This window comes from Pongo abelii, chromosome 1, assembly GCF_028885655.2.
Source record: "Pongo abelii isolate AG06213 chromosome 1, NHGRI_mPonAbe1-v2.0_pri, whole genome shotgun sequence".
Classification (NCBI taxonomy): Eukaryota; Metazoa; Chordata; class Mammalia; order Primates; family Hominidae; genus Pongo; species Pongo abelii.
Window position 1 is genome coordinate 202,401,766 of NC_071985.2, and position 22,707 is coordinate 202,424,472.

Sequence of the window (22,707 nt, forward strand, 5' to 3'; positions counted from 1 at the left end):
GTTCCAGTAGTGCAGGGAGTCAGGCCACAGCGGTGATGCTTTGGGGGCCCAGCGGCCATCTGTGGACCAGGAGAGCTAGTGGGGAAACCTGGGGTGGTGGCAGACAGACTCTAGAGCCTGCAGATCTGTGTTCCTGCCTCTACCACTTCCTGACTGTGTAACCTGGGATCTGTTACTTCACCTCCCTGGGCCTCAGTATCCGTGTATGTAAAATGACACTTCTCCAAGGGTTGAGAGGAGTACATGATATGGACATCAAGCAGCATGTACAGGGTGGGCTCAGTGCAAGTCCCCAGAGGGTGGGCAGCGTCAGCTTCAGTCCTTGCCCTCTTCCTTGGGCTTGTGTAATTTGATAATTGAAGTTTGTCTGTGTCACCATAGACTTGGCACAGCTCGTGGCCAGGGCAGGGGCTGTTCCTCTTTGCACCCAGGGTCAGTGCCCATGAATGCTTCATGGGCAAAGGAGAACAAGAGTCGGGGCAGGGGGTCAGGCAGCTGCTGGGCTGCTTGGGGATGAGTGAGGTGAAATACCACCTGGCCTCAAAGCGACCTGCACATTCGGACAACTGTGATCCCTTCTCCTTCAGTACATGAGTCCTCTGTATGAGCAACACAGGCCCAGAGTCTGCACTACAGGGAACAATCATCGTAGCTAACACTTCTATGGCTATGAACCAGGCAGCGTTCTGAACATTTGGCACATATTCCCTACTTAAGCCTCACAACATTCACTTGAAATGGGTACTGTTATCATCATCCCCATTTTACAGTTGGCTAGTAAATGACAGAGCCGGGATTTGAATTAAAGAACAGAGAGGTTAAGTGACTTACTGAAGGTCACACAGCTAATAAATATTAAAGATAGGATTCAAACCCAGATAGTTTGGCTCCTAGGCCATACTTTTAACCTCTACAGTGTACAGCTTCATGGGGAACAAGCAGCAAGAATCTGATCTTGGTATGAAACCAAGGATTTAACAATTATCCTAATAATGGCACTTGTGGGCACAGCACTATACAGTTTAAAAAGCACATACAGCCAGGTAGGATTACAGGATCACACTTTTAATCCCAGCACTTTGGGAGGCTGAGGCTTGCAGATCACTTGAGGTCGGGAGTTCAAGACCAGCCTGGCCAACATGGCGAAACCCCATCTCTACAAAAAAATACATAAACTAGCTGAGCGTAGTGGTGCATGCCTATAGTCCCAGCTACTCAGGAGGCTGAGGTAGGAGGATCTCTTGAGGCTCAGAGGTTGGGGCTGCAGTGAGCCGTGATCATGCCAGTGCACTCCAGCCTGAGCAACAGAGTGAGGCCCTGTGTCAGAAAAATAAAAATAGGCCAGGTGCAGTGGCTCACACCTATAATCCCTGCACTTTGGAAGACTGAGATGGGCAAATTGCTGGAGCTCAAGAGTTTGAGACCAACCTGAGCAACATGGTGAAACCCTGTCTCCACCAAAAATACAAAAAATTAGCCAGGTGTAGCGGTGTGCACCTGTGGTCCTAGCTCCTCGGGAGGCTGAGGCAGGAGTATCACTTGAGCCCAGGAGGCAGAGGTTGCAGTGAGCCGAGATCACGCCACTGCATTCCAGCTTGGGCAAAACAGTGAGACCCTGTCTCAAAAAACTAAATACATAAAATAAATAAAAATTAAAAAATAAAATAAAAATAAAAACGACATACTACTTTATAACTTGCTTTCATGATTGTGATTTACTCAATTCTCTAACTTCTCTATGAAGAAGATAGGGCTTTATTGGCTTCTTTTTTTAAATGTTTATTTCTCATTTAAACCAGAGAGTTTATTTATTTTTATTTTATTGTATTTATTTATTTGAGACAGAGTTTTGCTCTTGTTGCCCAGGCTGGAGTGCAGTGGTACAATCTTGGCTCACTGCAACCTCCTCATCCCAGGTTCAAGTGATTCTCCTGCCTCAGCCTCCCAAGTAGCTGGGATTACAGGTGCACACCACCACGACCAGCTAATTTTTGTATTTTTAGTAGAGATGGGGTTTCATCATATTGGTCAGGCTGGTCTCAAACTCCTGACCTCAGGTGATCCACCTGCCTCAGCCTCCCAAAGTGCTGGGATTACAGATGCGAGCCACTGCACCTGGCCTAAACTGGAGAGTTTAAAATGCTTTTCTGGGCCAGGCGCGGTGGCTCATGCCTTTAATCCCAGCATTTTGGGAGGCCAAGGCAGGTGGATCACCTGAGGTCAGGAGTTCGAGACCAGTCTGACCAACATAGTGAAACCCTGTCTCTACTAAAAATGCAAAAATTAGCTGGGTGTGGTGGCATACACCTGTAATCCCAGCTACTTGGGAAGTTGAGGCAGGAGAATTGCTTACACCTGGGAGGCGGAGGTTGTGGTGAGCCGAGCCGAGATCGTGCCACTGTACTCTAGCCTGGGTGACAGAGTGAGACTCCATCTCAAAAAAAAAAAAGCTTGTCCGACTGGGCGTGGTTGCTCACGCTTGTAATCCCAGCACTTTGGGAGACTGAGGCGGGCAGATCATGAGGTCAGGAGTTCGAGACCAGTCTGGCCAACATAGTGAAACCCCATCTCTACTAGAAATACAAAAATTATCCGGGCATGGTGGGGAGCGCCTGTAGTCCTGGCTACTCAGGAGGCTAAAGCAGAAGAATGGCTTGAACCCAGAAGGCAGAGGTTGTGGTAAGCCGAGATTGCGACACTGCACTCCAGCCTAGGCAACAGAGCCAGACTCCGTCTCAAAAAACAAACGAACAAACAAAAAATTAGCTGGGTGTGGTGGTGGGCACCTGTAATCCCAGCTACTCGGGAGGCTGGGGCAGGAGAATTGCATGAACCCGGGAGACAGAGGTTGCAGTGAGTCAAGATTGAGCCATTCCAGCCCGAGCGCGACTCTGTCTCAAACAAAAAAAAAAAATTGCTTGTCCAATCCGTGATAATTTATTGAACAGTTACATGCAAAGTCATTCATTCACATTACCTCATTGAATCCTCCCACAAATCCAGGAAGTAGATATTATTGTTCCCATTTTACAGTTGAGGAAACTGAGGCACTAGGAGGTGACTTTCCCAGATCCTACAACTTGTGAGAGCTGAGACTCACTTCCAGGCCTGCCTGAGTGCAGAGCCTGAGCTGATAATTACCGGGCTCTCCAGCAGCCTGAGTCCCATCCTGGGTAGATGTTACCTCCTGCTTGTTTTCATTCTGGCCTTCCCCCCATCACTTCCATCCCTCTAGCCACTCCTGAAATTCCGAACACTACCTTAATTAATTCTCTCTACCTGAGTGCCGGCTTCATTAAGGTGCTTTCTGCCATGAGTTTTTGGCTTAATTATGTGGTGTTCATTGTACTTAGTTGGGGAATCTGATTAATCACCATTTTATTTATCCAAATGTTCATTTATCTGCAGCCGGCGTCTCCTGGGAGAGCCTTGTTTTTGCTGAGCTTGCCCTGCCTGGATTGTCTTCCCCTTCACCCCTGTCTTAAGTGCTCCTCTTTGGAGGGCACCTTCTTTCCAGGCCTTGGCTGCCCACTCCAGAGCTTGCCAGAGTCCCGGCATCTGGGAGATGGGACTGGGGATTCCTCAGTAGTTTAGACGTGGGAACATGGGCAGAAGTAGAGTAGGAATTGACAAGAAGATGGGAGTCCTGGGAGAGTGGGACCTCAGGCATGGAGGATTCTGGGCCCTGTCTCAGCTTGCCAAGAAAGGCCTCAGCATCTCCTCCTGGTATCCCACTTCCAGTCCATCCTCCTCCTGTAGCCAGACAGCACTGTGCCTAAAGCACCCAGCTTCCGTGTCTCTATGCTTAGACCTTCCCTGCCTCCTAGGGACCAGCAGAATAAAGCCCTGGGTCCAAGGTCCAGCCACATCTCTTCCCCACCCTGCCACCCCTCATTTCATTCATCCAGAGCCACCCCAGGCCTCCAAGCTGTCCATACCCTCTCCATATCATGTGGCCAGCTTGTCCCAGTTTGCCCAGGACTTTTGGAACTTGTCCCTGAAAGTGCTGTGCTCTAAGAAACCCCATGGTCTCAGGCACACTGGGACAGTTGGTCATCCACAGCTCAGGGTCACCCACAGTCTCAGGCAGACTCATGGGGGCATGCTCATTTGTCCCCATCAGTTTTGTCTTTGAATGTCTTTGTTTTCTTATAAAAATGTTACTCATAGGCCGAGCGCAGTGGCTCACGCCTGTAATCCCAGCACTTTGGGAGGCCGAGGCGGGCTGATCACTTGAGGTCAGGAGTTCAGGACTAGCCTGGCCAACATAGGGAAACCCCATCTCTACTAAAAATACAGAAATTGGCCAGGCGTGGTGGTGGGTGCCTGTAATCCCAGCTACTCAGGAGGCTGAGGCAGGAGAATTGCTTGAACCTGGGAAGCAGAGTTGCAGTGAGCCAAGATGGTGCCACTGCACTCCAGCCTGGGTGACAGAGCAAGACTCCGTCTCAAAAAAAAAAAAAATTACTCCTCGATGTAAAAACCTTGCAGAAATATATCTGGCTGAATCTCAAAGGCCCCCATAATCCCATTCCCTAGAGTTAACAAATTAACAGTTTGATGATTATTTGTTTTGTTGTTATGCATGAAAACAGTGTTGTCCTACTCAAGTAGCTCTGCAGCGCCGTTTCACACGTGGCGGCTTGGCCCTCTTCCCACACTCCATCGTAATGGCTGCATTGTGTTCCATCATGTGGAGGCACTGTCATTGACTGTGACCCCTTCTGAGGGACATCCACAGTGTTTTCATTATTTTTTATTTATTTTATTTTATTTATTTATTTTTTTGAGATGGAATCTCGCTCTGTCACCTAGGCTGGAGTGCAGTGGCACAATCTTGGCTTACTGCAACCTCTGCCTCCCGGGTGCAAGTGATTCTCCTGCCTCAGCCTCCTGAGTAGCTGGGATTACAGCCACCATGCCTGGCTAATTTTTGTATTTTTTGTAGAGATGGGTTTCACCATGTTGGCCAGGCTGGTCTCGAACTCCTGACCTCAGGAGTCCGCCCACCTTGGCTTCCCAAAATGCTGGGATTACAGGTGTGAGCCACTGCCCCCGGCCTTTTTTTTTAGACGGAATCTCGCTCTGTCACCAGGCTAGAATGCAGTGGTGTGATCTCAGCTTACTGCAACTTCCACCTCCTGGGTTCAAATGGTTCTCTTGCCTCAGCCTCCCGAATAGCTGGGACTACAGGCGCATACCACCACGCCCAGCTAATTTTTATATTTTTAGTAGAGACAGGATTTCACCATGTTGGCCAGGATGGTCTCAATCTCTTGACCTCGTGATCTGCCCACCTTGGGCTCCCAAAGTGCTGGGATTACAGGGGTGAGCCACTGTGCACAGCCTGATTTTTTTTTTTTTTTTTTTAAACGGAGTCTCCTCTGTCGCCTAGGCTGGAGTGCAGTGGCACAATCTCCGCTCACTTCAAGCTCCGCCTCCCGGGTTCACACCATTCTTCTGCTTCAGCCTCCCGAGTAGCTGGGACTACAAGTGCCCACCACCACACGTGGCTAATTTTTTGTGTTTTTAGTAGAGATGGGGTTTCACCGTGTTAGCCAGGATGGTCTTGATCTCCTGACCTCATGATCTGCCCTTCAGGGTTTCCCAAAGTGCTGGGATTACAGGGGTGAACCACCCTGCCTGGCCCCCGGCCTGATTTTTTTTTAGACTTCCCCTTGGTAGCACCCTGGGCCGCTTGGCCCAGGATTTATGCAAATTAATGTAGATATATGCTAATTAGATCACTGCCAGGCACTTTGTTCTAATGGAGCTGCCAGCTCAGAGGTGTAGTGGGTTGGATCTGCCCAGAAGGGGCCTGCAGAGCCCCCCAGCTGGGGAAGGGGTGGGGATGGGTCAGCGGTCACTGAGATGAGGGGATGGGGTTACCATGGAGACAGAGGCCAGGCCCCTGCTGCTGCCTCCTGACAAGACCAGGGCTGGCCCAATCAGTCGCATCCTGGGCCTCCCTAGCAGCTCCAAGCTGGTCTCTGAGGGCTAATGATGCAGAAGGTGAGCAGATGCTCCCTGGCTCCCCAGGACCAGAGGAGGTAGAGGGCTGGGCCACAGCAGGAGGGCATGCAGACAGACAGATGGCAGTCAGGGGATTGGGGGTCCAGGGCCTGTCCCGAGGAGGAGGAAGATTATCCCTCCAGGGTGGAAGGCACCTCCAGTAGCGCCATAAGGGGTGAGACTCCCAAATGTTGGGGCATGCAAACAGGTTGGGGAGCCAAATTTCAAAGAGCACCGTGGTAAGAAGTGGTAGAAGAGAGCAAGGGCTTGGCCCCAGACTGGTTGGAGTCAGCCATTCTGCGTCCCCTTAGGTAAGCCTGCCACTGCTCTGGGCCTCAGTTTCCTCATTTATAAAAAGGGGTAGGATTGGCTGGGCGTGGTGGCTCACGCCTGTAATCCCTGCACTTTGGGAGGCCGAGGCGGGAGGATCACGAGGTCAGGGGATCAAGACCATCCTGGCTAACACGGTGAAACCCCATCTCTACTAAAAATACAAAAAAAAAAAATTAGCCGGGCGTGGTGGTGGGCACCTGTAGTTCCAGCTACTTGGGAGGCTGAGGCAGGAGAATGGCGCGAACCTGGGAGGCGGAGCTTGCAGTAAGCCCAGATTGTGCCACTGCACTCCAGCCTGGGCGACAGAGCGAGACTCTGTCTCAAAAAAAAAAAAAAAAAGGTAGGATTAAAAGGTGTGACATGAGCATGAGGTTTATAGACAATGAGCGCTCCATAAAGTATCCTAAGGTAGACCCCTTGAGAGAGGTTACTGATCTTCTGGGAGATTTGGTTTGTTTTTTTTCCTAATGGGACAGATGTTACTGGTGTCTGCTCTGAGGAGGGAAAGGGCAAGACTGTCATCCCCAAGAGGACAGGAACTGGGTGCACTGTATTCACCACTGTGTTCTCGGGATTCAGCACACAAGAGGCACTCGAACTCCTGACCTCGTGATCCACCCGCCTTCGCCTCCCAAATTGCTGGGAGCATGAGCCACTGCGACCAGCCTGGCCAAGATGGCGAAACCCCATCTCTACTAAAAATACAAAAATTAGCCGGGCATGGTGGCAGGCACCTGTAATCCCAGCTACTCAGGAGGCTGAGGCAGACAATTGCTTGAACCAGGGAGGCGGAGGTTGCAGTGAGCTGAGATCGCACCACTGCACTCCAGCCTGGGCGACAGAGCAAGACTCTGTCAAAAAAAAAAAAGGCACTCGAGAAATGTTTATAAGACGAATACATGTTATGTACTCAGAATACTGTCTAGATCAAATAGGAGATAAATAAATGTGGCCGGGCGCAGTGGCTCACACCTGTAATCCCAACACCTTGAGAGGCCAAGGCAGGGGAGGATCACTTGAGCTCAGGAGTTCAAGACCAGCCTGGGCAATATAGTGAGACCCTTGTCTCTACAAAAAAGTTTTAAAAATAGCTAAGTGTGGGTGGCAGCTGCCTGTAGTCCCAACTACTCAGGAGGCTGAGGCAGGAAGATCGCTTGAGCCCAGGAGGCTGAGGCTGCAGTGAGCCCTGATCATGCCACTGCACTCCAGCATGAACAACAGCGAGACCCTGTCTCAAAAAAAAAAAAAGAGAGAGAGAAGGAGACTTCTGGTCCAACTTTGTTGTAAGACATTCCGGAACTATAGAAGTGCATATAGTTAAGATTCAAAGTCTCCCCATTTCCCCACTCCCTAGAAATAACATCTCATAACTCCCTAGAAATAACACCTTATAACATGAGGTAACTCCCTGGCTCTTGGTTCTGCGTTTACAGTCGCACGCGTTTGGTGCCTTTTGGGGGAGGTGTTTACACGAACGGAATCATGTTGCTCTGCAGCTTGCTTTTTTCACCTAACAGTGATGACCTTGGCCATTTCCCAGTGGGATCCGGGCTGGGATAGAGAGACAGAAAGGCTGCAAAAGCCCTGGAAGAAAGACAGGAGAGAGAGGTGTGCGTGCGTGTGTGTGCGTGTGCGTGCGCATGTGTGTGCATGCATGCGCGTGTGCGCGTGCGTGTGCGTGCGTGTGTGCGCGCGCACGTGCATGTGTGTGCGTGTGTGTGTGTTCAGGGACCAGGGAGGCATCTTCACAGGTCCCTAGGCACAGTGGAGGGGAACCTGGCAGAGAAGCCCCCATCCTCAGCTCATCAGCTCCCAGAGAATGGTGGTCTCTGTCTCCAGACAAACTCTCTGAGGAAGGATCCACGCCATCTTGTTCACTGCCATATGCCCAGGGCCTGGCACATAGTAGGTGCTCAAGAAATATTTGCTCAATGAATTGAGTCCTTACTGGGCCCATCTTCTTTGGCAGGGTCAAAGACCACTTGGTCTCTGTGACTTCCTTTTAATCTTATGTTGAGTTGAATCTCATTTCAACTCATGCTCAGATGGCAATGACCCCAGATGGACCCCTGGAGGTGGGGAGATGGGGGCAGAGCTCAGGGAGAGGGAGGAGCCCCTCCCCTCAGGCACATCACTGCCCCCTCTGCTGTCAGTTTGCTTACCTCCCTAATGAGGGGGTTGGGCCAGCAGATCTCAGGGGTCCTTCCAGCTCTGTTGTCCGAGGCTTTCATCCCACTCCCTCATTTCACGGATGAGGGGTTGAGTCGAGTTTAATTTTGTCAGCTGCCTCAGAAATCCATTGGGAAAAGGGGGGCCTGAGGTTGGGGATGCAACAAAAGCTGTTGCCATATAGTCAGCACCAACTGTGTGCCAGACACCCGGCTGGCTGCGAGCTTTATGGGCACTGTCTGAATCCTCAGGACATTTCACTAATGAGAAAACTGAGGCTCATAGAGGGGGATAACTTGCCCAAGGTCACACAGTGAGTCAATGAGAACTGGGGCTGGAACTCAGGCCTCCCTGTCCTTAAATGGAGAGCTCGTCCCTCAGTGGACTGAAGTCAGTGAGAGAGACAGAACCAGGCTGGACCAAAGCTTTCTCCAGAAACTTCAAGGGTCCATCCCTCATCTTTCCCCAGACAGGCTGACTTCTGTGTCTAAGGCCTATGGCAACATGGCTGGAATTTTGGCCAGGAAAGTAGCTGACTTGCCGAATTGGCTGGCAAGGGTTGGGCACGAGAGACTTCTGATGGGTTCAGTGGCCCTGAGCCTGGGCCGTACCCTACCTTCTCTCCCAGCCAGCTTCCTGGGGCTAGGATGGGCCCATCTGCATTATTCAGCCCTTGTCCCTCACTCCCCACCTCGTGTGGGCTCCTGGGGTTGGCGTCTAGACAGACAAGAGCATCCTACTGAGAACAGAGGCAGCCCTGACTCGGGGCTGAAGGTTCCCATGGCAACAGCATCCCCCTTCAGCTGGCAGCTACCTGATAAATAAATAATTAGGGGTGGGGGCGGGGAACGAAGGGCAGGGGGAGGGGCAGCAGGGAGCCTCAGGGAGGCCCCACTCTGGAGAGCAGAGGGGCCAGTTAGGTTTGAAGTAGGGTGGAGGGGCAGGGGGGTTGGCATTGCTAGGTGAGAGAAAGTGGATGGAAAAAAGTGGCCAGATATGAGAGATTTGGAAGATCCCAGAGAGTCAGGGCTTGAGGACAGGCTGCGGGGGGTGGGGGATGTGGAACAAGTGGGGAGCATGAGGGAGACTGAAACCTAAAGTTTAGGTTCCTAGCTTAAGCGGCTGGACACATCGTGGGGCCCAAAACACTGGACATGGACCAGGTTTGGGCATATGGAGTTCACAATGAGCTGTTCACTGAGTCATTGGTTAGAATGCAGCTGGGGGCTGCACGTGAGCAGGTAGTCACTGAAGCTTGGGTGGGCATGTGTTTCCTGGGATAAGTGTGGCATGAAGAGGGCCTGGGATATAGCTTTGGGGCACTCTAATAGTTAGGGGCCTGCTGCTCTAGAATGGGGTGGTAGCCAAGGAAGGTGGAGAATTTGGTTTTAGCACCTGGAGTGTGCCAAGCACTGCTCTCACCACTGAAAATACGGCAGTGAACCACACAAGCAGAAATTCCTGCCCTCACGAAGCTTGCCATCCACTGCAGGAGACAGACCATAACTAAATAGTGTGTAAATAGTGTGTTTGCCAATGATAAGCACAGGCCAGCGTGGTGGCACATGCCTGTAGTCCTAGCTTCTCAGGAGGCTGAGGTGGGAGGATTGATTGAGCCAAGGAGTTCAAGGCTGCAGTGAGCTGTGATCACACCACTGCACTCCAGGTGGGTGACAAAGGGAAAATCCCATCTCAAAAAAATAAAAATAAAAAGTAAAAAACCACTGGGTGCGGTGGCTCATGCCTGTAATCCCAACACTTTGGGAGGCCAAAGTGGGCAAATCACTTGAGGTCAGGAGTTTGAGACCAACCTGGTCATCAACATGATGAAACCCCATCTCTACTAAAAATATAAAAATTAGCTGGGCTTGGTGGCAGGCGCCTGTAATCCCAGCTACTCCGGAGGCTGAGGCAGGAGAATCGCTTGAACCCGGGAGGCAGAGGTTGCAGTGAGCCGAGATCGCGCCACTGCACTCCAGCCTGGGTGACGAAGCTAGACTCCATCTCAGGGGAAAAAAAAAAAAAAAAAGGCCGGGCAAGGTGGCTCATGCCTGTAATCCCAGCACTTTGGGAAGCCAAGGCAGGCAAATCACGAGGTCAGCAGTTCGAGACCGGCCTGACCAACATGGTAAAACCCCATCTCTACTAAAAATACAAAAAATTAGGCCAGGCGTGGTGGCTCACGCCTGTTAATCCCAGCAGTTTTGGAGGCCGAGGCGGCCAGATCACGAGGTCAGGAGATTGAGACCATCCTGGCTAACACGATGAAACCCCGTCTCTACTAAAAATACAAAAAATTAGCCAGGCATGGTGGTGGGCGCCTGTAGTCCCAGCTACTCGGGAGGCTGAGGCAGGAGAATGGCGTGAACCTGGGAAGTAGAACTTGCAGTGAGCCGAGATCGCACCACTGCACTCCAGCCTGGGCAGCAGAGTGAGACTCTGTCTCAAAAAAAAAAAAAAAAAAAAAAGTAAAAATCCAATCATAAGCACTGTGGAAAAAATAAAGGAAGGAGGGAGGTAGGGAGTTTTGCAGAAAAATATAATTTTAAATAATACTGACTCTTCTCGCAACCCTATGAGGAAGATACTGTGAATCATACCCATTTTGTTGACCAAAAAACAGGCACAGGGAGGTTAGTGCTGTGCCAAGAGTTGTATAATAACCAGCACACCAGGATTCTGACCCAGGCTTTGCTCCTAACCACTAGGTCATCCTGCCTCTGGGACAGTGCCATGGGGCAAAAGCCAGAAAAGAGTGCTGCTGGCAGGAGAGAGGGCAATTGAGGTCAGGTAAGATGAGGACTGAAATTCGTCTGCTGAATTTATTATTTATTTATTTATATATTTATTTTTGAGATGGAATCTCACTCTGTCACCCAGGCTGGAGTGCAGTGGTGTGATCTTGGCTCACTGCAACCTCCACCTCCCGGTGGAGGTTGATTCAAGTGATTCTCCTGCCTCAGCCTCCCGAGTAGCTGGAATTACAGGTGCCCACTACCATGCCCGGCTAATTTTCCTAATTTTTTTTTTTTTTGAGATGGAGTCTTACTCTGTTGCCCAGGCTGGAGTGCAGTGGCGCGATCTCAGCTCACTGCAGGCTCCACCTCCTGGGTTCATGCCATTCTCCTGTCTCAGCCTCCCGAGTAGCTGGGACTACAGGTGCCCGCCACCATGCCTGGCTAATTTTTTGTATTTTTAGTAGAGACAGGGTTTCACCGTGTTAGCCAGGATGGTCTCGATCTCCTGACCTCGTGATCCACACACCTTGGCCTCCCAAAGTGCTGGGATTAACAGGCGTGAGCCACCGCACCTGGCCAATTTTTGTATTTTTAGTAGAGGCGGGGTTTTACCATGTTGGCCAGGCTGGTCTCAAACTCCTGACCTCAAGTGATCCACCCACCTCGGTCTCCCAAAGTGCTGGGATTACAGGCCTGAGCCACAGCACCCGGCCTTATCTGCTGAATTTAATGACAAGGAGATCGCCAGTGACCTCAGTAAGATGTTTCAGTGGCCAAGCAGAAAGTCACTCTGGCAGATTGAGTGGCAGGGAAGGCCATGGAGACCTTTTATGTAGTTTTGGATGTGAGAGTGTTGAGATAGATAAGGCTGATATCAGCTGGAAGGTGGTAAGAAGCTTTTTTTTTTTTCTTTTTTGAGACAGGTGGGCTATCACAGCTCACTGTAGCCTCAGCATGCTGGGCTCAAGCAATCCTCCCACCTCAGCCTCTCAAGTAGCTGAGACCACAGACGTGCACCACCACGGCCGGCTGATCTTTTGTATTTTTTATAGAGGTGGGGCTTTTGCCATGTTGCCCAGGCTGGTCTCAAACTCCTGAGCTCAAGCAATCTACCCACCTGGCTTCTCAAAGTGCTGGGATTACAGGCATGAGCCATTATACCCAGACACTTTTTATTTTTCTTTTTTTAATGGGCGAGGCTTTGAGCTTGTTTAAGAGCCAGTGAGAAAGATCTGGGGAGAGGGAGAAGCTATGTTTACAAGAGAGAAGGGACCGTGGATGGTGTGGGCTCCTGAGAAGACAGGAGGAGCTGGATCCAGAGTGCAGGTGGCAGGGGCCGGCCGCGGCGGCAGAGCAGGGCAGGGCAAGGCAAGGTGGAAAGAAAGAAAGGCCAGGTGCGGTGACTCATGCCTGTAATTCCAGCACTTTGGGAGGCTGAGGCAGGTGGATCACCTGAGGTCGGGAGTTCAAGACCAGCCTGGCCAACATGGCGAAACTCCGTCTCCACTAAAAAATACAAAAAATTAAGCCGGGCATGGTGGTGGGTGCCTGTAATTGCAGCTACTGGGAAGGCTGAGGCAGAATAGCTTGAACCCAGGAGGCGGAGGTTGCAAGTGGGCCTAGATCGCACCACTGCACTCCAGCCTGGGCAACAGAGCGAGACTCAAAAAAACAAAGGAGGAAGGAATAGAGAGAGAAGGAAAAAAAAGAAAAGAAAAAGAGCCAGACGCGGTGGCTCACGCCTGTAATCCCAGCACTTTTGGGAGGCTGAGGCAGGCGGCTCATGAGGTCAGGAGTTCAAGACAAGCCATGACTAACATGGTGAAACCCCATCTCTACTGAAAATACAAGAGTTAGCTGGGCATGGTGGCGCACGCCTGTAATCCCAACTACTTGGGAGGCTGAGACAGGAGAATCGCTTGAACCCGGGAGGCGGAGGTTGCAGTGAGCTGAGATCCTGCCACTGCACTCCAGCCTGGGTGACAGAATGGGATTCTGTCTCAAAAAGAAAAAGAGAGAGAGAGAGAAAAGGAAGGAAGGAAAAGGAAAGGAAATGAAAAGAAAAGAAAAAAAAAAGCAGGCCAGGTGCAGGGGCTCACGCCTGTAATCCCAGCACTTTGGGAGGCCGAGGAGGGCAGATCACCTGAGGTTGGGAGTTTGAGACCAGCCTGACCAACATGGAGAAACCCCGTCTCTACTAAAAATACAAGAATTAGCAGGGCGTAGTGGCACACACCTGTAGTCCCAGCTACTTGGGAGGCTGAGGCAGGAGAATCGCTTGAACCCAGGAGGTAGAAGTTGCAGTGAGCCGAGATCGCGCCATTGCACTCCAGCCTGGGTGATGAATGAACGAAACTCCGTCAAAAAAAAAAAAAAAGGAAGGAAGGAAAGAAGGAAGGAAGGAAGGAAAGAAGGAAGGAAGGAAGGAAGGAAAGAAGGAAGGAAGGAAGGAAAAGTGAAGGAAAGAAGGAAAGCAAAAGGGAAAGGAAGGGAAAGAAAAGAAAAGGAAAAAGAAAGAGCTGGGTCAGGGGAGAACAGAGATCAAAGGCACAGAGGACTGAGGGGCAGGAATGTGGGGCTTCCTCTGTGAGCATTGGCAGGTGAAGACAGGGATGTGAGGCCTGGGTGACATGTTCCCATCTGTCACTCTGGGACTATAGTCAGGGGGCTCATTCTGTGTGGCTGGGATGAGATTTGTATTTTAGAAAAAGTAACTGAGTGGAGTGGTGGCCAGTCTTCCCCTGGCGGGAGATCAGGGAGAAGTCTCTATCCACTGTCCCCAGGAACTTTCACCCCAGCTCACTTAGGAGAGGGATTCAAGAAGCTGTCTTGGCTTGGCTTGCCGCTCACCAGGTAAAAATATCTCTAAAAGAAGGAAGGAATTTTTCCCCCAGTGCACATGCATTTGCAATTTTTGCAAAGGAGTAGATTGCTGTTGCCTCTGCACAGTTCCTCCCTTCTAAGTAACAAAGACACAGCAAGGCCAGTTATGATTTACAATCACCACAGCCCTCAGATTAGTGTTTCGGAGCTGATGCAACCAGGTGGGAAAGGTATTCCTCTTATTTTGTTCTTATTATTATTTGTTAATTAGCTGCATGTAACTGCTACACAAGCAGAAGTTCTGGAATATTTGACTTGGGTTTTTGTTTGTTTGTTTGTTTGTTTTGAGACCAAATTTCGCACTATCACCCAGGCTGGAGTGCAAGGGCACGATCTCGGTTCACTGCAACCTCCACTTCCCAGGTTCAAGTAATTCTCCTGCCTCAGCCTCCTGAGTAGCTGGGATTACAGGTGCGTGCCACCACACCCAGCTAATTTTTTGTATTTTTAGTAGAGACTAGGTTTCCCCATGTTAGCTAGGCCGATCTCGAGCTCCTGACCTCGTGATCCACCCACCTTGGCCTCCCAAAGTGCTGGTATTACAAGTGTGAGCCACTGCACAGGCCTTGACTTGGTTTTCTAATAAAAAATAATAACTTTAAAATTGAGATTGTTTATAAGACACTGAATCTGTTTTTTTTTTTTTAAATAAAGATGGGATCTCACTATGTTGCCAAGGCTGGTCCCAAACTCCTGGCCTCAAGCCATCCTCTGGCCTTGGCCTCCCGAAGTGTTGGAATTACAGGCATGAGTGACTATACTCAGGCTGCATCTAAATTTTTTAAAAGATATATTTAGGCCGGGCATGGTGGCTCATGCCTGTAATCCCAGCACTTTGGGAGGCCAAGGTGGATGGATCACATGAGCCCAGGAGGGTATGAGACTAGGCTGGGCAACAGCGTGAGACACTGTTCTCTACAAAAAATACAAAAATCCACTGGGCATGGTGGGATGCACCTGTAGTCCCAGCTACTCAGGAGGCTGAGGCAGGAGAATGGCGTGAACCCGGGAAGTGGAGCTTGCAGTGAGCTGATATCACGCCACTGCACTCCAGCCTGGGTGACAGAGCGAGACTCCATCTCAAAAAAAAAAAATTATTTAAATCTGCACTCACCATCGGAGGAAGAGACGGCCTTTTTCAGGCCTGGGTCATAGCCCTGAATACCCCGGTTTGTACTGATTTCCTGTCCCCTCCTCTACGAAGTGGGTCCTGAGTTCCCAAAGGTCAGGGACCCCAACTTCTTCACTTCTGCATCCCGGAGCTAGCACAAAGCCTGACATAGACTAAACGTTCTGTGAATAAATAAGTGATGAACACTGGCTGGGTGAGGGCATGTCAGATGTGGGCTGGATGGATAAATGGGTCTAGCTGGTTATAGATAAAGAGTGAATGATTGTTGGGCGTGAGGATGAAGGAAGGCCAGAGCCATATGGAGAATGTGAAGAACAGCCCCCACTCCATGTCAAGTGGAGAGAGCAGTGCCTGTGGGCCAGTCAGGGAGGCCTTCCTACCAAAAGAGGGAACTGAGCTACACTGTGAAAACTAAGGAGGACTTGGATAAAGGCAAAGGGAGGCCCGGCGCAGTGGCTCATGTCTGTAATCCCAGCATTTTGGGAGGCCAAGGCAAGAAGATTAATTGAGGCCAGGAGTTCAAGACTACCCAGGGCAACATAGTGAGACCCAATCTCTACAAAATATTTTAAAATTACCCAGATGCGGTGGCACATGCCTGTAGTCCCAACTACTAAGGAGGTGAGGCAGAAGGATGCCTTGAGCCCAGGAATTTGAGGTTACAGTGAGCTGTGATCACCACATTGCACCCCAACCTGGGCAAAAGTGCAAGACTCTCAAAATAAAATATAAAATAAAAGATAAGGCAAAGGCAAATGAAGGCAGGACTTCAACTGTTGTTACAGCCTCTTGGGGGCAGGAGCTGATGGGAAATACAGGATTGAGCCAGATCCTAGTGGGCCCTCAGTGCCAAACTAAGAAGCTTAGACTGTTAAGCCTTCTATTAATTAGCCACTATGTATCAAGTCTAATTGTCTGTTAGTTTATACGATATCTCTATATTCCCACAACAACTTCTCAAGAGAGGGATTATCTTCTCTATTTATAGTTGAAGAAATAGATTCAGAGAGGGAAAGTGACTTGCCCTAAGTCAAACAGCAGAGCTGGAATTTGAATCTGAGTTTAAATGACTACAAATCTGCTACTGCTTAAAAAAAAAAAAAAACAACTGTCTGTTTTCTATCAATAAGGTCACAGAGAACAGAGGGGGTTTGAGTGGGTGCCAGTTTGGGTGGAGATGATATCATCTCTTAGGTGGATTTTTTTTTTTTTTTTTTTTTTTTTGGAGACAGAGTCTTGCTCTGTCACCCAGGCTGGAGTAGAGTGGCGCGATCTCGGCTCACTGCAGCCTCTGCCTCCCAGGTTCAAGCAATTCTCCTCCCTCAGCCTCCCAATCTGTTGGGAATACAGGCATGTGCCACCACGCCCAGCTAACTTTCATATTTTCAGTAGAGACAGAGTTTCACCATGTTGGCCAGGCTGGTCTTGAGCTCCTGACCTCAAGTGATCCGCCGACCTTGGCCTCCCAAAGTGCTGGGATTACAGGCGTGAGTCACTGCGCCCAGACTTAGGTGGAAATATTTGGCAGCGTGCCTCCTCAGCTGCACCATAAGCCTGGATTGCTCTGTCACAGCCTCCTCCGTCCTCTGATGGAGACCTTCTCCCTTAGGGCCAGGTAACAGCTGAGTCAAGAACATCAGGCTGGACCCCAGACCACCAAGGCTCCCAAGGCCAGGCACAGTCACGGCAGAAGGAGGAAGAGTGGAGTGGAGGAAGTGTGGGATAGGAGCAGCAGACAGAGACTGTGGCAGAGGCCCCTGGACAAGCCTGGGGAGTTTCTCCCCCAAGGCCAGCAGCTGATGGAAGTCAAGGCTGGAAGGGCCCTTGGAGATTACCTAGTCCAGTGACTTCCATGCATGGAAGAGGAGCCCCAAACCCAGTGGGGAAAGTGGGCTGCCCAAAGTCACCCAGGAGTCAGAGGCAGACTTCCCACCACAATTTACACCTCTTGACTCCCTTACCAGTGCCAAGATGGGAAAAGGTGGTGCCAAGATGGGACAGGTGGCTGAGAAAGGCCTATTCTGCCACCAACCTGCTGTGTGACCTTGGACAAGTCACTTCCCCTATCTGAGCCTCATGTTCTCTTTCCTCAAAATGAAATAATGATTCCAGCTCTGCCTTTCTGCCAAGGAGCATCCAGTGAGAGATGAGCTTTACAATCTGCAGATCCCTGGGAGGGGAGTCACCAACAAGAGGCAGGCTGGTGCCAGGTGGGTAAATGCCAAGGTTGGGCCTGGCACCACCAGGCTTCCCTCACCACCTTGCCCAAGCCTGTAACTTCCTTGGTCTCTGCCCAAGCCTTGCCATCTGTGTGGTAGCATCAGCTCCACCTCCTCCTGCCTCCCTGCCTGGAAAAAGCCTTCTTATATCTTCTCACTTTATCTGAATCTTCCCTCCCTCTCCCCAGCCAGACCCTCTTCTCTCCTCTTCTGTTGTAGTTAGGACTCTTTGTTGCAAATGACAAAAATCGCCAGGACAAGGAGGGAGAACCAGCTTTAGGCATGGCTGTATTCAGAGGCCTGAAAGATGGCTCAGGACATTCCCTTGTGTGTTCGGTCTTCCTCCCACACACACTCTGTCTGTACCTTAGCTATGGCTTTCTCCTCAGGCAGGCCATCCACCTGAGGTGGCCAAGGCAGCCACCAACAGCTCCAAGCTCACACCACACCCATTCAGGTATCCTGGCAGGATAGCAGCTCTGTTCCGATTGTTCCAGAAAATATCTAGGGTGATTCTCAGGGGCAGAGCACGGGGTGAGCGCCTCTCCCTAAATTCATCATTGTCTTTGATTATTTGGCTAGACTTGGCTTACCTGCCCACCCCAGAAACTAGAAATGAGTCAGCCCCACTCAAGCTATGTGGACAGAGTGGTAGGAGGTGGTTCTTTAAAGCAAAATTTGGCTGGGTGCGGTGGCTCACGCCTATAATCCCAGCACTTTGGGAGGCTGAGGTGGGTGGATCATTTGAGGTCAGGAGTTCAAGACCAGCCTGGCCAACATGGTGAAACTCTGCCTCTACTAAAAATACAAAAATCAGCTGTGTATGGTGGCAGGTGTCTGTAGTCCCAGCTACTCGGGAGGCTGAGGCAGGAGAATTGCTTGAACCTGGCAGGCGGAGGTTGCAGTGAGCTAAGATAGCTCCACTGCACTGCAGCCTGGGCAACAGAGCAGGACTCTGTTTAAAAATAATAAATATTTAGAAATAAAAAATAACCATTTTATTTAGTTCATGATTCTGTGGGTCAGCTGGGAGATTTTTCTGGTCTGGGCTATGTGTCTGTGGTCAGCTAGTGACCCGGGGTGATCTAGCATGGCCTCGATCACATGGTTGATGGCTGATGGGCTATCAGCAGGGGTGCCTTTGCTCTCCTTCCCGTGGCCTCTCATCCTCCAGCAGGTCAGCTGGGGCTTATTCACAAGGTGGTCTTGTTACAAGTGAAGCAAGTGGGCAAGCTCCAATGAACGCCGTTTTTCTTTTCTTTTCTTTTCTTTTCTTTTTGAGACAGGGTCTCACTCTGTCTCCCAGGCTGGAGTGCAGTGACATGATTTTGGCTCACTGCAACCTCTGCCTGCTGGGCTCAAGAGATTCTCTCACTTAAGCCTCCCAAATAGTTGGGACTACAGGTTCGCACCACCACACCTGACAATGGTTTGTATTTTTTGTTGAGATGGGGTTTCACCATGTTGCCCAGACTGGACGCATGCATTTTTCAAGCCTTTTTCAAACACGGTTTGCATTGTGTTTGCCAAAGTCCCTTTAGGCAAAGCAAGTCACGTGGGCAAGCACAGCATTACTGTGGAAGGGCACTACTGAAGAGCATGGAAATAGGAAGAGGAGGATTCGAGGCCAATTTTGCAATCTATTCCAGCTCCTTCAGGGAAGGGGAGTGAAAAGCATTCCTTCTCTGTAGCCCAGGAATGCCGTGGGCCAGGGCAAGTTCCAGATGGGGATCCTTGGAAGAGGTGACTTGGGCTCCAGGACTTCCCTGCCTTCCAAGGCTAGGGGTGGCAGTCTGGATTCTGATCCCACCATCTTCTCCACATGGAGAAGGTGCAGGAGCTTGAGGTGCTAGAGGGAAGGGCCTCCTTGGCAGGGAGGAAGGTGTTCTGAACCCTCACTCCTATCACCTTTCAGCCCACCCCAAAGTGATGATCAGGCTTAAGGACCCCCCAGCATCCCTTTGGTAGTGAAGGACTGGATTGTTCTGAGACTTATGCCTCATCACCATGGTAACTGGTGCCACCTGCTCGCCAAGGTCAAGCAGGAATCCCTGTCCTTCCCTTTAAGGGGGGTGACAGCGGCCTCAGCCTGTCTCTTCCACAGGTGGCTGCGCTGGAGCGGCAGATCTTTGACTTCCTGGGCTACCAGTGGGCTCCCATCCTAGCCAACTTCCTGCACATCATGGCGGTCATCCTGGGCATCTTTGGCACCGTGCAGTACCGCTCCCGGTACCTCATCCTGGTACGGCTCACCTAGCCCCTTCCCAAGCCAACTCCTCTCCTCACCCCTGCCCACTCCACCCCTCCCTGCTCCTCAGAACCAGAACTGCCCCCCAACACGGGGGCACTGGTCTTGGCTCCACCCAAAACAAGATGGGGTGAATGTGCACAGCCCAATGCTTCTTTGCTCAGAGGAGACAAGGGGTTTTTTTTCCTGAAGAATTTTTTAGGGAAATAATCCAAATATAAACAAAATGGATCATGCAGTGAGTGCCTGGCATGTGCCAGGCACGCTGCTAAATTTCACATGCTTCATCTCATGTCTACAATAGCCCTGTGAGGTAGATCTTAACAAGTCCATTTTCCATATGAGGAAACTGAAGCTCAGAAAGGTTGTGAGTCTTCCTAAGGTCACACAGCTAATGAAAGCAAGGCAGGATTAGAACATCAGATCTACAGTGAAGGCTCCTGCCGCGGCACCACACGGCCTCAGTAAGCGGTGGGCGCAAGGACACAGGAGGGATGGGCTTCATCTTATTTAGTTTCTCAAGAAGCTTCAGGAAGCCTTGGCATTTGTCTCTCTTGCCCGATGTACATCAAGGATGTGTTCTGGAGCAGCTAGAGTGGCTTTGAGGTCAGTGCCTCCCTGAGCTCCAGCCCCAGGAGTCTAGGTCTCTCTCCTCCTCCCCAACAGCCTCTTCCCAAGTCCTGGTCCCTGAAGATCTCTGTCAAACTCCTGCTTTCAGCTAGATTCACCCATATTCCCTGCTGTTCCTCAGTGACCTCTTCACATGGCTCTCTTGAGGGAAAAGGCTTTTCACTAGATTTACTACATGCATGCTTGACACCTACAATCACAATGACATGCAATGTCATGCTGCCTCCAGAGCCCACACACACTCATTCTAGGACTTCTCTCCCCACCTCCACAGACTCAGCTCCCAGAAGCCAGGTGAACAGGACCCTAACAAGGCTCTCTCTCATCTGACATAAGAGAACACTTCTCTCCAGTTCTCAGGAAAGCCCCAGGCACCACTGTCAACAACACTGTCTGCCAGGTGACAGCCACTAGAATTGCAGGCACAGGACTTGGGTAGAAGCATCCAGATCTCAAATTGACCCTAACCTCCTCTCCAGCTCACTGCCATGGGTGGAATGCTGTTCTCCCCAGAGGTGGCCACATTTGGGATGTGGGAAAACTGAGGGGCCCGGGGGCCTTGGTGCTGCCCTAGCATTGCTGCTCCCAGTCCCTCCCATCCCAGCTCTCTCCCTCCAGACAGATGGAAAGATTGCTGGAGCGGGGCACATTGACCTGTGTCATTCAAGTACAATTTATAGAGCAAGGAGGGGAGGGAGGAAAGTGATGGAGTGAGGGCATCCAGGGCCCAGGCTGGACTCCCTTTCTGTGCTTGGGGCCTCAGTTTTGTCTGCTCACCCCAGCCTTTCTCCAGGCCCCATCCATGATCCTGCCTCCACCTCCCCTGGTTCCCTTATACCCGGACTCCAGCCACAGCCATGTGAGAAGATGTCACACACATACTCAGGCACAAGGCTGCAGGATAACCTCCTGTCTCTTTTGGTCTAAAGTTCCCAGCATCCACTGCCCTCCAGCCTGGGTGACAGACCGAGATCTTGTCTAAACAAAAACAAAAACAAAAACAAAAACGACAAAAAAAACCACACACACAAAAGAATTAAGACTTTTTTTTTTTTTTTTTTCTTTTTTGAGACGGAGTTTCGCTATTGTTGCCCAGGCTGGAGTCCAGTGGCGTGATCTCGGCTTACCACAACCTCCACCTCCCAGGTTCAAACGATTCTCCTGCCTCAGCCTCCTGAGTAGCTGGGATTACAGGCATGCGCCATCATGCCTGGCTAATTTTGTATTTTTAGTAGAGACAGGGTTTCTCCATGTTGGTCAGGCTGGTCTCAAACTCCCTACCTCAGGTGATCTGCCCACCTTGGCCTCCCAAAGTGCTGGGATTATAAGCATGAGCCACTGCGCCTGGAGTCTTTTTTTTTTTTTTTTTTTAAAGATGGGTTTTCTCCATGTTGCCCAGGCTGGTCTTGAACTCCTGAGCTCAAATGATCTTCCCACCTCAGCCTCCCAAAGTGCTGGGATTACAGGTATGAGCCACTGCGCCTGGCCCATTTCCTATAGTCTTAATGGGTTCATCCAGCTATTCTGTGCTAGGCATTGGCATTGCAGTGGTGAGCCAGGCAGGCAGAGTCCTCGCCCTCTAGTGGCTTACCACCTGGAACATGTTTCTGAAAGTGTCATCGATCGAAAGAGTCACGATCTGCTAGGGATTGCTTAAGCAATCCCTTTTAAACATCCCTAGAAATTCAGAATCAGTAGGTCTAGAGGTAGGACCCAAGAATCTGCATTTTTGACAAACATCTTTGAATGATTCCAGTATTCTAGAGGCAGCTGGTCTAGAGGATGTTGTTAGCAGAGTGGATGGGATTAGCTATCAGAGAACTTGGATTTGAGTGGCAGCCCTACCTCCTCCTAGCTGTGTGATCTTAGAAAGCTTAAACTTCCTTTCAGCTTTAAATTAGTTCTCTCTAAAAGAGGGCAGTGCCGACCTTGCAGGGCTGTTGTAAGGCCTGATGGGTGTGCAAATGATTTGTAAGCTACACTGTGCTCTCTGAGTGAGGTATTCTCATAATTTCCCCTGCCCAGATCTCCTCATCCCTGAGCTCTGTCTCCATTGACACTGCCCATCCCCCACTCCCCAGGCCCCACCCTGATCCCACCTCTGCTTTCCCCAGTATGCAGCCTGGCTGGTGCTCTGGGTTGGCTGGAATGCGTTTATCATCTGCTTCTACTTGGAGGTTGGACAGCTGTCCCAGGTAAGCCTCAGACCTGGCAGTGCCATAGGGCAGAGCCTGACCATTCCCATCCCCTGCCCTAAGGGTATTGTGGTATAGGACCAGAGCATCATGTCTTGAAGAAGCCTCTCTCTCCTTACATGCCCAAATAATCTGTGTGCCCCATTTC

General features: G+C 50.5%; 1 protein-coding gene across 2 annotated transcripts in view; it reads left to right on the top strand.

Moving 5' to 3' along the window:
• NKAIN1 (sodium/potassium transporting ATPase interacting 1) overlaps window positions 1–22,707 on the top strand; it is a 60,264-nt gene that overhangs the window by 32,201 nt on the left and 5,356 nt on the right. Inside the window, exons 2-3 of one of the 2 annotated variants that reach the window (XM_002811145.4) lie at window positions 19,591–19,728; window positions 22,479–22,559. In XM_002811145.4, the coding sequence (XP_002811191.1) occupies window positions 19,591–19,728; window positions 22,479–22,559 (219 nt within the window). The remainder of the gene's footprint in view (window positions 1–19,590; window positions 19,729–22,478; window positions 22,560–22,707) is intronic. The other variant, XM_054538427.2, reaches the window with a different exon arrangement.